General features: G+C 49.1%; 1 protein-coding gene across 7 annotated transcripts in view; it reads left to right on the forward strand.

Annotated features, from left to right (window-relative positions):
• Positions 1 to 16,807, forward strand: part of Gtf2ird1 (GTF2I repeat domain containing 1) — a 96,666-nt gene that overhangs the window by 76,772 nt on the left and 3,087 nt on the right. For 4 of the 7 annotated variants that reach the window (XM_028766012.1, XM_028766018.1, XM_028766016.1 and 1 more), the window contains 6 exons: positions 517 to 600; positions 2,858 to 3,041; positions 4,130 to 4,158; positions 12,887 to 12,967; positions 16,005 to 16,082; positions 16,607 to 16,799. In XM_028766012.1, the coding sequence (XP_028621845.1) occupies positions 517 to 600; positions 2,858 to 3,041; positions 4,130 to 4,158; positions 12,887 to 12,967; positions 16,005 to 16,082; positions 16,607 to 16,799 (649 nt within the window). The remainder of the gene's footprint in view (positions 1 to 516; positions 601 to 2,857; positions 3,042 to 4,129; positions 4,159 to 12,886; positions 12,968 to 16,004; positions 16,083 to 16,606; positions 16,800 to 16,807) is intronic. The other 3 variants (XM_028766015.1, XM_028766017.1, XM_028766013.1) reach the window with 2 other exon arrangements.

Genomic DNA, 16,807 nt, shown 5'->3' on the forward strand with positions numbered 1-16,807 from the left:
CTCAGTGGTAGAGCCCCTGCCTAGAATCCCCCAGTGAGGGGCTGGGGCCGTGGCTCAGTGGTAGAGCATTTCTGTGTGATCTCCAAGGCTCTGGGCAGTGTGTCCTATACCACCAAATTGTCAATAACTCCTGGTGGGGTAGACACTCCTATTCTGGCCCTATGTCTCTGTGATCTCTTGGAAGACTTCACTCCAACCCTCCCCCCACCCCCGCCCCTCGTGTCTCACCTCTGGGCCTATTTATTCATTTGTTAGTTTTCAAATGTCAACAATTAGCCTAATTTCATTTCGTGGCTGTTGTCCCAACAGTGTGAGAGTCCTTCCAGGAAACCAAAAAAAAACACGCACACAGAGTCTCCTGAAGACTGGTTCTGAAGGACTCTGAGGGGCCCACTCCAAAGATCTGCTAATTGCCAGACAAGGAGTTCCCTGTAATTAGGAAGTCATTTTCCTGTAAAAGTCACCAAGTGCCTTTTAATGTAATAGCCTCTGTCCATAATTGTATTCACTTCGCAGAAAATTACAACACCAGGCTCTCGCGGATCGACATCGCCAACACGCTTAGGGAACAAGTCCAAGACCTGTTTAACAAGAAATACGGTGAGTTACAGGCAGGGGTCAGGTCGAGGGAGAGGTGGGCAGCTTCCTGCCTGTGGCCAGCTTAACACTGGGCAAAGAGGTTGATCTATATTTTAGGTATTTCTTTGCTTTTTTTTTTTTTAAAAAAAAAATGTATTTATTGTGTGTACGGGCATGTATATGAGTATGAACATTCCCCGTCACAAACATGGTCAGACTTGCAGGAGTCGCTTCCTTCCTTCCACCATGTGGGTCCCGGGGATCAGATTCAATTTGCCAGGTTTGCGGGCAGCCACCTTTGTGAGCCGAGTCATTGCACTGGCTCTGTTATATTTCTTGAACATCTAGTATGTGCCAAGCACTGGGAGCACAGTGTCACAGAAAACAGACCCACTGTGGGATGTGCTTGGTGGGGTGCACCGGTAACCTCATCACTTGGCTGAGACAGAAGGATTACTCTGAGTTCCAGACCTGGTATGAACTACCGAGTAAGATTTTGTTGAGAGACAGAGAGAGAGCATGTGTAGATAGATGCTGGCTGGTGAGGTGGCTTACAGGGTATAGGTGGTGACTGCCGAGCCTGGTGACCAGAGTTCGATTCCTGGACCCCACGTAGTGAAAGGAGAAAGCCAACATCTGCAGTGTCACCCTCTTGTCTCTACTGTATGTACCTCGGAGTGTGCACACATAGGTGCTTACGCGCACACACATTAATAAAGCAGATGTCATTTAAAACTCTTTAATAGAGGCTGGGCTGTGGCTCAGTTGATAAGCTGCTTGTGAGCATGTGTGAAGCCCTGGGCTCCATCCATGACACCACATAAACTGGGTGTGATGGCAGTTTGACACTGTCATCATGACACTCAGGAGGTAGAGGCAGGAGGATCAGAAGTTCACAACCAGCCAGGAGGTGGTGGCCCACACCTTTTTTTTTTTTTTTTTTAAGATTTATTTATTTATTTTCTGTATATGCATACACTGTAGCTGTCTCCCGACACATGAGAAGAGGGCATCGGATCCCATTACAGATGGTTGTGAGCCACTGTGTGGTTGCTGGGAATTGAACTCAGGACCTCTGGAAGAGCTGTCAGCGCTCTTAACCGCTCAGCCCCTGGTGGTGCACACCTTTAATCAAGAAGGAAGGAATTCAAAGCCATTCTCAGCTACATGGCATGTTGGAAGTCAGCCTGAGCTACGTGAGACCCTGTCCCCCCCAAAAAAACCCAAAAAAACCTTAATAATTGGTGAGGGTGAGGGGCTGGAGAGATGGCTCAGCAGTTAAGAGCACTGACTACTCTTCCAGAGGTCCTGAGTTCAATTCCCAGCAACCACATGGTGGCTCACAGCCATCTGTAATGAGATCCGATGCACTCAGGTGTGTCTGAAGACAGCTGCAGTGATCCCATATAAATAAAATAAATAAATCTTTGAGGGGGATGCGGGGGGGGGGGGAGAATTGCTGGTAAGGATGGAGAGGTAGCTTAGCCACTAGCATTAGCTACGTTTGGTTTTTCTGACCCACATGGTGGCTCACAACCATCTGTAACTCGAGTCTCAGCGGATCTGATATCCCTTTCTGGACTGATAGCACTAGGCTGCACACATGGGACACAGACATACATGCAGACCAAAGACCCATCCATACACATTAAATAAATAGATTAATTAAAAGACTTTGCATATAGAAGAGCCAGGCGTGATGGTACATGCCTTTAATCCAAGAACTTAAGAGAAGAGTCTGGTGGATCTCTGAGGACTAGCCTGGTCTACATAATAAGACCCTGTCTCAGAAGAAACAGAGGGAAAGGAAGAAGGGACGGGACTTGAGACCAGGCAGACAGTGGTCCCTGCGATCCCGACAGCACCCTGGCTGCCTTCATCTACCTTCCTCCCGCTGGGTGGAGCATACCCATTCACTTCCGGGGTCAGATTCACAAGGTCCTGACTCTGTGAATCTGAATTCCATGGTCTGGGTAAAAGCCGATGTTTCGGGGTTCCCATCTGGGAGGCAGGTGCTCAGTGGCACAGCCTGGAGTCCGAGAAATATTAAGTGCTGCCTTAACCCAGTACCAGGAGCCACGTATTCAAGGTCCACCCAGCGTGGATTCCCACAGAAACTGCCCAGTACACATATGAATCTCCAAGTCCAAGCCACGTACAACTTCTCCTGTCTTCCACAAAGGGCCTGAGCCCTCTGGGAGAGAAACCTCATATTCCTGCCGCACACCCTGTTTTACCTCCTGCTCCTGACTGATACAACGGCCTTTCTCGTATCCAGGTGAAGCTCTGGGCATCAAATACCCAGTGCAAGTGCCCTACAAGCGAATCAAAAGCAATCCAGGCTCGGTGATCATCGAAGGCCTGCCCCCTGGAATCCCATTCCGCAAACCCTGCACCTTCGGCTCCCAGAACCTGGAAAGGATTCTCTCTGTGGCTGACAAGATCAAGTTCACGGTCACCAGGTACTTAATAAGGAAGAGCTCAGATTACACTGGCTGGGATTGCCAGCTGGCTCCAGACCTTCCTATGGTCTTCCTGTAGACCTTCCTATAGGGGTTGCTCTACCCACCAGGCTGGGTGCAGGGGATCCCGCATATTAACTGGGTACCCTTCTAACTGTATGTCCCACATCAGTTCCTTAGGCATACCCAGCCCCCTGAGAAAGCAAAAGTTTCATATACATACATGCCCTGGACATCTGATTGAAGTGCAGATTCTGGGGCTCCGGAGTCCATTTTGTGGGGAAGTGCTTACTGAGCCAGCATGAGGACCTACGTTTGGATGCACCTCAGCACCCATGCAAAAATCTGAGCATGTTGTTGGGGGAGGGGTGTACCTATTACCCCAGCCATGACATTTGGGAAAGACAGGAGAGTCCCAGGGGCTTGGTGGTAACCAGTCTAGCTAAATGACCTGCTTTGTGTTCGGTGAGAAGCCTTTTCTCAAAAAAGAAACCAAGAAAAGTATACTGACTAAGGAAGGTTCTGGAAGTCAGGCTTTGGCATGCATGTGTGCACATAAACAAGTTCTGTCTTCTCTCCCCTGCCCCCAGTGCACATGCTCACACGGTACGGATCCCAAAACATGCCCTCATCCTGCCACACAGGAAGCAGAGGCAGGAACGTAGGAGTTAAAGTTAGCTCAGGCTACATAATTAGACCCTTTCTTAAAAACAACAACAACAACAAAAACGCTAGGGGAGTGGCCTGGTTGGTTTCATAGCATGTCTAGCACACAGGAAGCCCTTAGTTCCATCCCTGGCACCTTATATAAACCAGGAGTAATGGTACATACCTGTAATCTCAGCACTCAGGAGATAGAGGCAGGAGGACCAGAAATTCAGGGTCAGCCTTGGCTACAACATAGGGATTCAAGGCTAGTCTGGGCTACATGAGACCCTCTCTCCAAGCGTCAAACATTAAATGCTAATGTCTGAAGCAGGCCCCGGGCATTTGTTACCAGTTCCTTGGCAAGCTAGTGTCCCCGTGTACCTAGTGGTAACCTTGTCTGCATCTCTTTTCCCTGAAGTTCACTTCTGTTTCCCTTCCAGGCCCTTTCAAGGACTCATCCCGAAGCCTGGTAAGTGGTACCTCTGTGGGCTTGGGAGGTACTTGGTGTTGGGGGTGGGGCGTCTGTGGACAGTTCTGGGAGCTCAAAGCCAAGTCCATCGTGAGATACAACTGCCCAGCTCAGGAGCAGGACCTGGGTACTGCCCTACTCTTCCTGCCGATGCTCTGGTCTTAAGAGCCCGTTGAGATAGCACTGGAGCCGTGGGCTTCACCCAGGCAGAGGTCGCAGCTGTGCCAGGGTCCCCATGACCTCTGGGAGACCTGGCTGACTCATAGAGGGGGAGATTGATGGCAAATGTATTTGAGTGTTGTCATAGGGTGCAGGGGGCTTGGTGGCAAGATGTGAGTTGTTAGGGAGCTGGGAAGATAACGTAGTCTGTAAAATACTTGCTGTGCAAACAAGAGGACCTGAATTTGATCCCAGGAACCCACATACAAAGCTGTGTAGCTGTGTGTAGGGAATGGGGTAGTAACGTGTGTGCATGCACACACACACACACCACACGCACACCTGTGTGTAGTGGTGCAATTTGCAATCCTGTGCCAGGGAGGTGGAGCTTTGCGAATTGCTAGAGCTCACTGAGCAGCCTGCCTGGTCTATTCAGCAAGCTCCAGGCCAGTGAGAGACAGTCTCAAGTGAACACAAGAAAACGGTGAGCGTAGTGGTGCACCTTTAATCCCAGTACCCTGCAGGGAGAGGCAGGTCGATTTCTGTGATTTTGAGGTTTGCCTGGTTTGCAGAACAAATTCTAGGATGGCCAGGGTTACACAGAGAAACATTGTTTCAGAAAACAAACAAAAAGAAAGAGAGCTCCTATGGAATCCCCCAGTGAGGGTCTGGGGGCGTGGCTCAGTGGTAGAGCCCCTGCCTAGAATCCCCCAGTGAGGGGCTGGGGGCGTGGCTCAGTGGTAGAGCTCCTGCCTAGAATCCCCCAGTGAGGGGCTGGGGGCGTGGCTCAGTGGGAGAGCCCCTGCCTAGAATCCCCAGTGAGGGGCTGGGGGCGTGGCTCAGTGGTAGAGCTCCTGCCTAGAATCCCGCATTGAGGGGCTGGGGGCGTGGCTAAATCAAGCTTGCTAAGATTACAGGTATTCCACCAAGCCTGAGGTGCTGAGGCTGGAACTAGGGCCATATGCATTCTAGAGAAAAACCTATCAAATCCGGTATATCCCTAGTCCCCAAGATCGTATCTTGAAAAAAAATTTTTTAAACAAACAAACACAAAAAGTCCCTGGCCTCATTTTACCTTCTGCAGTAGCTCACAGGGAGGACTCTAGGATCCTGTGCCCACTGTGGAGACAGCCCTGGGTGGGGCTAGAGGCTGAGCCAGAGTAGGCAGTCAGACCATGAGGGAAATGAGGACTTCCTCAGGAAGGAAGCTGGGCACAACAAGGCAAACACAGAGGGCTGTCGTCCCTCCAGTGAGACATTCAGAAAGTCCCTTCTTTGGGACTGACCCTGGCCCAGCCTGTCTGCCTGGTCCAATAGCAAGCTCCTTCCCTCTACCTTCCACCCTAGCTCTTGAGTTAGTTTGTAAATGTAGGACCCAGACTGATAGCCTAAAGCCAGACCCTAGCCAGTGGCCAACCCTGACATAAGTGACTGCCTAAACTGATGTCACTGCTGGGTGCTGCTGCTCCTGTCCCTCTGGGGTCCAGGAAGTGTGACTGGACCTCCAGCCTCGGTAGGAAACCAGTATATAAGTCAGCCAATCCCCGTACAGCCCCCATGTCTCTCCCTGGCCCCCAAACCCACTCGTTTTTGGCGAAAAGAGTCCTGATATGTATCCCAGACTGGCCTCAAATTTGTGACCTTCCTGCCTCCGCCTCCAGAGCATTGAGGTGACAGTTGTGGGCCACCACTCTGGGGTCGGTTAGCTTCACACAAGAGGAAACATAGACTCAAGAGAGTTTAGGGAAATTTCTCGAAGTCACAAGCATTTGCCTAGCCTGACTGAGATTTGAAAGGAGAGGACTTCCGTACTTGCAGGAGCCAGGTTGTACCTTCCTGTGCTAAATCTCTGATCCTGCTGAGTGTCTCTCTGTCGCCCCCTCCTGACCACTAGATGCAATGACACGGGTCCTGTCTGCAATCTCCCTGTTCAAACTGGCTTATTTACTTGATTGATAGGGTTTGGTTTTTTTGGTTTGGTTTTAGGATTTTTCATTTGTTTGTTATGTTTTTCCAGACAGGGTTCCTCTGTGTAGCCCTCGCTTTCCTGGAACTTGATCTGTAGACCAGGCTGGCCTCGAACTCACAGAGATCTACCTGAGTACTAAGTTTAAAGGCATCTGGCTTTGGTGTGTGTGTGTGTGTGTGGTGTGTGTGTGTGTGTGTGTGTGTGTAGGGTATGGGTGTTCCTCTGTGTGTATGTACGGGGGGATTGTGGAGGCACACTCATGTGTGCAGAGGGCAGTTCTTGGAGCTGCCCTATATATATTTAAGATAGTATCTCTCACTGGCCTGAAGCTAGGCTGACAAGCTAGTCCTAGGCATCCTCCTGTCCCTGACTATCCGGTGATGGGATTACAATTTCACACTGTCACTCATAGCTTTTAAGAAAAAAGGAAAGGAAAAAAACAAAATCTGTGAATGTGATGCCTTCAGAGACCAGAAGATGTCACCAGATCCCCTGCAGCTGGAGTTACAGATGTGTGCTGCCTTGCACGGGCCCTGGGAACCAAACTCAGGTCCTCTCAATGAGCAGTGAGTGTTCTAAACCACTGAGCTGTCTCTCCTGCGTGTGTGTGTGTGTGTGTGTGTGTGTGTGTACGCGCGCACGCACTCGCGCGCACTCTCAGGTCTTCAGCCTTAGAGGCAGGCAGGTGCCTTTACCAGCTGAGCTATTTTGCTGGCTCCAGGCCCTGCTTCTTACAGAGGATGTGAGGCTCAGATTCAGGTCTTGGTGTTTTCCAGATAAGCACTTTACCCACTGAGCTATCTCCCTAGCCCTGTCTGTTGTCTGTTTGTTGTGGTTATTGCTGCTGTGTTGGGTGTGTGTGTGTGTGCGTGTGTGTGTGTGTTATTTATCAGTTTGACTGGCTGACCTGCATGTATTTATGTGTACCATGTGTGTACCTGGTGTCTGTGGAGGTCAGGGAACTGGAGATACAGATGGTTGTAAGCCACAGTGAATGCTGGGAATTGAACCTTGTTCTTCTGCAAGAGCGACCATCGCTCTTAACCACTGAGCCATCTCTCTACCCCCACCCCAATCCCAGTTTCTTCTTTGAAAAAGAAAACGTTTCTTTTTTTTTTTCTTTTTTGTGAAGTAGACCAAGCCAACCCAGAACTTAGTGTTGTTCAGCTGAGAATCATCTTAAACTTAGGATCCCCCTGCCTCCACCTCTGGGTGCTGGGATTACAGACGTGTTATATTCTGTCAGACTAGTCCACTCTTGTCTGAGGGTTTCTGTTGCTATGATAAACACCATGGTAAAAAAAAACACCTTAGAGCAGGAAGGGGTTGTTTTGGCTTTTAATTCCTAGGGGACACTCTGTTACTGAGGGAAGACAGGGCCAGGGCCGGAACCTGGAGGAATACTGTTTACTGCCTTTCCCCCTGACTTGCTCAACCTGCTTTCTATATACCTCACGACTACCTGCTGGGCCTAGCACAGTGGGGCTGGGCCCTCCCTGAGATCAATCACTAATTAAGCAAATGCTCTATGGGGTTACCTACAGGCCTTCTGATGGAGGCATTGTCTCATTTGACTTTAGTTTATATCAAGGAAAGGTGCTGGGACAAGGTACAGTCCCTCTGTGTCTGTAAGAGTCCCCCAGCTGGGGAGGTCCCTGTGGGGACGACTGTTGGAGGCATAGTCCCAGAGGAATCACTGGAACAATGCGGGATGCTGAGCGAAGGATTGATGAATCTTGTGGAGAGAGAAGAGGAAGGCAGGGCCTGTGAACACGTGTGAACAGCATGCACACTTGAAATCCTCTAAAAATGAGGGCAGATTGGTTTCTCCAGATCTATACAGTGGAGACTGCAGGTGGAATCGTTCTCTCCAGTGACAAGCCAGACTCGTCATATCTGGAGGCAAGGGTAGCTCTCAGCCTAGGGAAGTGACATTTTCCAGGCTGAGTGAGGAGACAGCCATGAACTTGGACTTCTGGGTCTTGCGTTTGTTTCGTTATCGTTGTTTGGAACAAAATGTCTCAGGTATCCGGGGCTGGCCTTGAACTTGCTGGATGGACCTCAAGGATGACCTTGCACTCTGACTCCCACGTCTGCTCTGCTTCCACAGTGCTGGGCTTGCAAGTGTGCACACCGAGCCCGTAGCATTTTGTACAGTGCTGGGGATGAAACCCAGGGCTTCAAGCACTCCACAATAGAATTACATCCCTAGCCGGCTTGAATTCTTTCTTTTGTTTGTTCGAGACGGGGTTTCTCTGTGTGACCCAGGCTATCACAGAACTCATCTGTAGACCAGGCTGGCTTTGAACTCACAGAGATCCACCTCTGCCTCTCAAGCGCTGGGCCACCACCACCCAGCTCTGTCTATCTTTGACAGTGTCTCACTAGGTAGCCCAGGCTGGCCTTGAATTTACAATCCTCCTCCTCCTCCCCACCTCCCACCCCAGGTAACTGGGATTATAGATCCATTCCACCAGGTTTGATGTGGTTTGGGTTTTATGTTCAGGCCTCAGAGCTTTGTTTTCCAAATGATGTCAGATTTGAATGTTCTGGTGGTAGCTATGGCGACCAGCTTCCACCTGGGGCAGATGGCCTACAGAAGGTAAAGCTGGAGCCAAGAACAAAACAAGGACATCTACAGAGGCCTGGGGGGGGGGGGGGTGCTGACAAGGTCTGAGGTAAAAATGATGGAAAATAATCTGAAAGCCTGGGTCTGAGAAGCCTGGGGGTGGGGGACGAAGCTTTGTAAGTAGTGAGCTCCCTGTTGCCAGAGGCATTCAAGCGGAACTTAGGTAGTCACTTAGCAAAGAGAATATTCTTACGTGGTTTGCTGCCAAGGAGGATGGGAAGAGCTGTTTCCACGGTACAAAACCTGACATGATCTCCTTCCCTTTCCTGCCCACTATGACCTTCCAAACAGCCAGTTGTTCCCCCCCCCACCCCAAGTATGTAGTGGGGATGTACGTATATCCTCCCAGCCCCTGGGAGTAGTTCAAGGCCAGCTTCTGTTACGTAGTAAGTTTGAGGCTGGCCTGGGCTATAAGAAACCTTGTCTCAAAACTGAATCATAGGGACCTGAGAGATGGCTGGCTCACAGTTGCCTGTAGCTCCAGTGCCAGGGGATCAGATGCCCACTTCTAGCCACCGTAGGTGCCACAGACGCTTGGCACACACAGACACAGACAGACACACATCACCAGTGTCACTGTTAACCTCTGACACCAGGGTGCAGCCTGGGTGCACTGTCAAGGAAAAGTGGGGTGCACTAGGGTCCCCACAGACAGAGCTACCAGCTTCCTGTGTGACATCAGCAAGCCAGGTTCAGCTCTTTGGAGCATCAATGCCCTCAACTATAAAACAGAAATGAGATTGTTTTGCCTCTAGTCTGGAGCCCAAAGCCAAGGCCAGATAGGTCTCAGCCAGAGGCTCAGAAGGGTTGGCACTGCAGCCTGGACTAGATCTTGTAAATGTAGGCCTGGCAGGTCTTTGTGCTGGGTCCCTGCTGCACAGAAACCTGAGCACCCCGGGAGCTACAGCCAAATTCCCAACAGTCCCACTTAATCTAAGACACCCACAATCAACTTCCCAGTTCAATTTCAATTTTGAGAAACTGTTACAGCAAATTAAGCCTCCACCCCTACCCCGTGAGAATTTACTCCAATCATAAAGAGAACAAGGGGGACATTTTTTAATCTCTTTAATATTATTGTGTTCCCAAAGAGAAAGCATCCCAGGACAGACCCCCCCCTCTTGTGGCTTTATGGACGCTTAAGGCAGACCAACGTAGCTAGCTAGCTGTTTAACCAAGGTCACCCTGGCTGCCCAGCAGAATTATGCTTGTCCTGGTGAGAGACTCATGGCTTAATCAACGGGCTGTCAGACTGGGTCTTCTCTGAAGTGCCTGTCAAAGGCAATGGTCCTGGAGCTGAATTTTACTTGTGTATATATTTTCTTTTAATTTTATGTATATATATATATACACACATACACACATACACGTGTGTGTGTGTGTTTTTAAATATGAGAGTGTTCTGTCTGTGTGATACACCTACATGCCAGGTGAGAACATCACATCCCATTATAGATAACAATCTGTAATGTGAGCCATCACGTGGTTGTTGGGAATTGAACTCAGGACCTCTGGAAGAGCAGCTGGTATTCTTAACCACTAAGCCATCTCTCCAGCCCTTAGTTGGTTTGGTGGTTTTGTTTTGTTTTTGAGACAGGGTTTCTCTGTGCAGCCCTGGCTGTCCTGGAACTCGCTCTGTAGACCAGGCTGGCCTTGAACTCAGAGATGTACTTGCCTCTGCCTCCTGAGTGCTGGGGTTAAAGGCATGCACCACCATTTCCCTGCAAACTTAATATTTTCTAAGCTTTTATAACAATGATTTACCTGAGGAAAGTGGCTATTCCATTTCTCTAGCATTGTCTGAGGCCCAGTTTGAAATGCTCAGTGGAGGGGAAGGGCCTGCCTGCCACATAAGGTAGTTCACAGTGCTGAGGGTCTCTCAGTGCTATCTGCCATCACCTCAAAAGTAAGGAGAGCTTCCTGGACGAGGGAACCTGACATAGGCCAGGGGACCAGACTGTCTCTTTTGCCCCTTTAGGAACCTAAGTTTGCCATTTCTGAGCTGTGCTACTAGATACATTAACTATGGTCTTCAATTTGGATAACTTACTATGATCTTAGATAAGTTAATTGGATCTGGGGTAAGTTAGCTCACTGTGTATGATCATAGAGAGTTAACTTAGTATCTCTGGTCTTAGATAAGCCTACCTTAACAATCTATAGTTTTAGGTAGGTTGACTTACTGTCTCTCGGCCATCATTGCTTCAGGGTTCTCTCTGCCTTTCTGTATTCCAGTCTTCAAGGCCTGAGCAATATTTCCCTGGCCCCAGTCCTCCAGTCCCTGCCTTCTTCCTTCTCTACCCTTTCAGCTCTGTCTTGGTCTTGAGATCTCAAAATACTACTGTCCTTTCTTGGTGTCTAAAGATACTACAATCCCAGGGCCAGCCATACTTGCTCCCAGTGATTACCTGTACTGCTCTCTGTCAGTATGGCTCGGGTAATGACTACCTTTCTGTCTTCCTGAAATGGCCTCTGCCAGGGTGGGGCAGGGAGGCCTCAGTGGGTAGATGCCCCACTGCTGGGCCCAGATCTGGCCCTATGCTTCCTCCTTTATTCTCAAAGGAGCCATGAAGCCAAGTGTCTGGGAAACCCTGACCATTTCCTAGTCTGTGGAAACTCAGCCAGAGGCACTGTGGCCTGTTCTGCTTCTGGATGGGATAAAGATAGCAAGTCCTAGCCGGGCGTGGTGGCCCACGACTTTAGTGCAAACGCTCGAGAGGCGGAGACAGGCAGATCTACAGAGTGAGTTCCAGGACAGCCAGAGCTACACAGCGGAAACCCTGTCTTGAAAAAGAAAACCAAACAAAAGATTTCATGTCCTGCACCCCATGTGTGGTTGGAAAGGAACTTATCTGTTCTCAGGATCATAAAAAAGGAGGCTCTGCCACCCCATGAGGTTGAGGGAGCCTCAGACTTTTCAATAAGATTCCAGAAACCCTTTCGTAAACATGAAGCAGAGGGACTTGGAATGGCTCAATCAGCAAACCCACAGAAAGGACCAGATATGGTGGGATCCACTTACACCACCAGCTCTGGGGGAGCAGAGAGAAACAAGTGAATACACAGTGCAGCCTGCCTAGCCTGCTTGGCCAGTTCCAAATGAGAGACTCTATCAAAAAAGAAAGCGTCCTGTTGATATAAAGGCGTGAATAGACAAACTCACACACAAAATTAACCTCGGAAGGCCACCCAAGTCGATAAGAGCAACCGACACCTTCATTTGAGTCGATGTGACATCAGCACAGAGTGGCCACCTACCACAGTATTTGTTTTTGAGCCGAATTAGAACAGGAAGGGTGGGGTGAAGGTGGGACTCGGCTCCGTGGTTACTGGACACTCGGGTCTTTGCAGGATGTTGAGGAAAGGTTAGATGACAGTTGGGGGGTGGGGATGGAGGCACTGTAGCCAGACTATTGGCTGCTTTGTGGGTTCTTTTCTCTTTCACCCCTCTTCTTCTACCCTTTCAACCCTTTAACACCAGGTAGGGGAAAGAGAGAGAGAGAAATCATCTAATAAAGTCAGGGGTAGGAAAAGGGCCTGATATCTTTAGACTACTTCCTCCTTATCAGGGGTATAGATTTCCTTGGGGGCAGGTTTGATTTTCCCCAGCAGGATATCTAATTTCCTCTTATTTCTTCTTCGTGCACGACTACTTAATCAACAGCAACCAACCAAGAGCCCACCATCAGCAACCTGCTCTCTCGGGACCCTAACATTTATATCCTCTAAAAGGGCCCCAGATTTCCAAAGGTCACACACTTACCAGAAACTATCTGCAGCTGACAAAACCATGCTCCTACCAGAGCACGAGGCAAATCACAGTCAACTGCTGTGGACAATCCGAATTGGCCTGTCTCCCACACGAGGCAGATCACAGTCAACCGCTGTAGACAACCCAAATTGGCCCGTCTCCCACACGTGGAACTAAAACGAGAAGACATTCTTACAATATTTCTGCATTTTTTTTTAAGAAACCAAAATTCTCACTACAGGACACGAAGCTGGAAAAACCACCAGACCAAGGAGACTGCAACAAGACAGCTGGCAGCCAGGTCAGAAGGGTCCCAGGGGTCTCTGTCTGTGCCGCTGTTTGAACAAATTACAGGTTAAACATGGTGGCACGCATCTGCAATCCCTAGCATTCGGCAGTCCAGGCATATTGTGAGATCATCTCTGGCTATATACTGAATTTGAGACTCAAGTGAGCTATTTGAGACTCTGGCTAACTAACTAAATAAATAAAAGGAAGGAAGGAAAAGATGGAAAATTGGGGACGTAAAGAAAAATAACACCCTAGGCTTGGCACAGGACTCTAAGCTGGACAACCTGAGTTCAGTCCCTGGGACCCACATGGTATATAAGAGGAAACAGACTCCCACAGGTTGTCCTCTGAGTCAAGCATGGTGGTACACATGTCATTCAGCACACAGGAGGCAGAGGCAGGCAGATCTCTCTGAGTTCCAGCCTAGCAAACTGGAGAACAGCCAGGGTTACATGGTGCAGCTCTGTCTCAAAGACAAGCCTGGTGACGCATGCCTATAATCCCAACACTAGGAAGGCAGAGGCAGGCGAGTCTCTGAGAGTTCAAGGCTAGTCTGATCCACAGAGTTCCAGGTCAGCCAAGGCTACACAGAGAAATCCTGTGTCAGAAAAACAAAAGCAAACACAAACTGAAAGCCCCATCAGTTGTCTTGTGAGCTCCACGTGCCTGCCATGGGCCTCATGCATGGATATGTGCACACAAACAAAATAAGTTAATGAAAGAAGCAAAAAATACTTCCAGTGGAACATGCCCGCCCAGCACCAGGAAAGCCAAGGTAGGAGGTTCATGGGATTGAGGCCCAGCTGAAAAACAAAACAAACAAACCCAGTGAACTTGAACTCGGCAGTGGTTGTTCTTAGTTCTTGTATTTAATCATGTTATCCATAAAAGGGGGAGGTACTGTGCAAGCTGTAGGCAGGAAGAAGGATATGGCGTTTTGTCCCCTGTAACTTGCTGTCTGTCCCTCCTTACCACAAATACTCTTGAGAGTAGCCCCTGCTTCCTGCAGGAGGCATCCTGTTCCACTCAGGTGGGGAGAGGCCCAAGTTATTCAAGGCCTCTGAACTTCACCCTGAGGTTGGACAGTATAGCAGCCCCAGCATGGCTGCCAAACCAAGTGTGTTGATCCTGTGTAAATATCTGGCTGTGACATTATATGCCAGGCCTCTGTGTGTATGTGTGCCCAAGAACAAGCATGCAGGTGTATTCCTTAAGGCAAATACGGTTATCCTTCGGGCTAACATGGTGGATTTGAAAGAGTAAGATGACGGTTTCTAAGGTGGATAGATCCTCAGAAAAGAGACCAACAACCAGGATCTGCCAAGCTTCATGTCTATAATTCCAGCACTAAGGAGGCTAAGGGTCTCAAACATCAATAGCAACAAATGGTAGGAGTGGGGTTGGGCCAGGAGTTAGCTCAGTTGGTAGAACACTTGACTTGCTTGAAGGCCTGGATTCAGTTCCCAGCACTCAAGGCAGGGGGATCAGGAGTTCAAGATCACCCTTGGCTACATGGTGAGTTCAAGATCAGCCTGGGCTACATTCCACCATGACTTCCCCACCCCAAAAGAGGACCTATACAGCCAGATGGTGTGCCTTTAATCCCAACAGAGGCAGCAGAGGCAGGCGATGTCTATGAATTCGAGGCTAGCCTGGGCTACAAAGTGAGTCCAGGACAGTGAGGGCTGGTTATACTGAGAAACCTTGTCTCAAAAAGCCAAAAGGAAGGGAGAGAGAGAGAGAGGGAGAGAGAGAGGCAGATTTCAAATTTAAAGGAACTGATTTCAGATATCTAAGAGATAAAAGACACAAAATAGAATTTCTTGAGGTGACGGGAAATTTGAACAGTGGGCAGTAAGGATTTTTTGTTGTCCTTAGCCACTGTGTGTGGGCGTGGGTGTGTGTGGGTATGGGTGCTTGTGCAACTGAATGTGTGCAGATCAGAGGACAACCTCCCACCAGGCCGGTTCCAGGCGATCCATCACCCTCTTCTGGCCTCTTCAGACACTGCACACATATGATGTATATATAAATAAATATGACATAAACTGAGCATGAACACCTTTAAACCCCTTTGGTAAGCAAAGGCAGGGAGGCAGACACACACACACATACATACATACATACATACGTCATACATACATGCATACATACATCACACATACATACATCACACATACATGCATCATACATCACACATACATATATACATGCATACATACATCACACATACATACATACGTCATACATACATCGCACATACCTCACACATACATACGTCATGCATACATACATACGTCATACATACATCACACATACATCACACATACATCACACATACATACGTCATACATACATACATACATGCATCATAATACACGCACACATACATCACACATACATCACACATACATACGTCATACATACATACATACATACATCACACATACATACAGTGGTAGAAGTGCAGACCCTCTCTCCAGGGTCAGTCATGTCCCTCCAAAAATCATCTTTTCAAACCAAGTGAGCTGAGCCGTAGCTCAGTGCCCCAAAGCACGTTGAGTACTCAGGTTCCATCCCCAGCACCTAGCAGGACATCGTGGAATGTCCCTCTAATCCCAGCATGCAGCAGGCTGACATAGATAGGATGTTTATGTTCAAGGCCAGTATGGGCAGCAGAATAAGACCCTGCCTTAGAGAAATGAAAACAAGAATACAAAACAAAAAAGCAAATGTTCCGGTCTCCTGTGTAATGCCTGGTGTTCCCTCCCGAGTGTCTCATCACACTTGATGCTGGGTTATGACCGATATCCCCTGCACTGTTGGCCTCACTTGGGTGCTCGATGCCTGGGCTGTGGTGGGGGTGCTGCTTTGATGGAAAGTTGAATAGATGAATAGGAGGTGAGCGGGTGGGCGTGGCGATGGATGACTGTGAGCGGAAGTGAGCCGGTGCGCGGATGGTATACTTACTTATGAGACCGAAGCAGCTGTCAGAGAGAGGGCAGTACTGCAGAGGCTACTCAGCAGGTGCTCTTGTCTTCCTACAGATGAGGATGACGCCAACAGGCTCGGGGAGAAAGTGATCCTCCGAGAGCAGGTGAAGGAGCTCTTCAATGAGAAATACGGTCAGTGCTCCCTAGTGCTCCCATGCGGCCGGGGCGGGTCTACAGGGTGGCTCTCGTGACCCTAGTGGCTGATGGTATTAATATTGCTTACTTTTTCTAATTGCTGTGACAAAGTATACAACTTAAGGAAGGAAGGGTCTGCAGATCTATAGACCACAGGGCAGGAAAGTGAGTTCCCTGGTCCTGTCACATCTGTAGTCAGGAAGCAGAGAGATGGGTGCTGGTACCCAGCCCACTCTGTCCATTTCATTCCCTTCTGGACCACAGACCTGTGAGATGGTGACACCCACATTTAGAAGGGGTCCACATCAATCAAGTCAGTCTAGAAACTTTGACAGATATGCCCGGAGGTATGTCTTCTGGGCAATTCTAGAATCTGATGTCACATACTTACATGGGTGATGTTGCTGTCCCTGGGGCTGGATGACTGCTGAGTTGGGCTGTCAGAGTCATAATCCTTTCCCAGAGACTTTCACCGTTTGACATGGGACCATCTTTCTCTGGCTCTGACCCCCGTTCTTCAGGTGAGGCCCTGGGACTGAATCGGCCTGTGCTAGTTCCTTACAAACTGATCCGGGACAGCCCAGATGCTGTGGAGGTGAAGGGCCTCCCAGATGACATCCCCTTCCGGAACCCCAACACCTATGACATCCATCGGCTGGAGAAGATCCTGAAGGCCAGGGAGCATGTACGGATGGTCATCATCAACCAGCTCCAGTGAGTGC

This window comes from Grammomys surdaster, unplaced genomic scaffold (assembly GCF_004785775.1).
Source record: "Grammomys surdaster isolate TR1022 unplaced genomic scaffold, NIH_TR_1.0 166, whole genome shotgun sequence".
Classification (NCBI taxonomy): Eukaryota; Metazoa; Chordata; class Mammalia; order Rodentia; family Muridae; genus Grammomys; species Grammomys surdaster.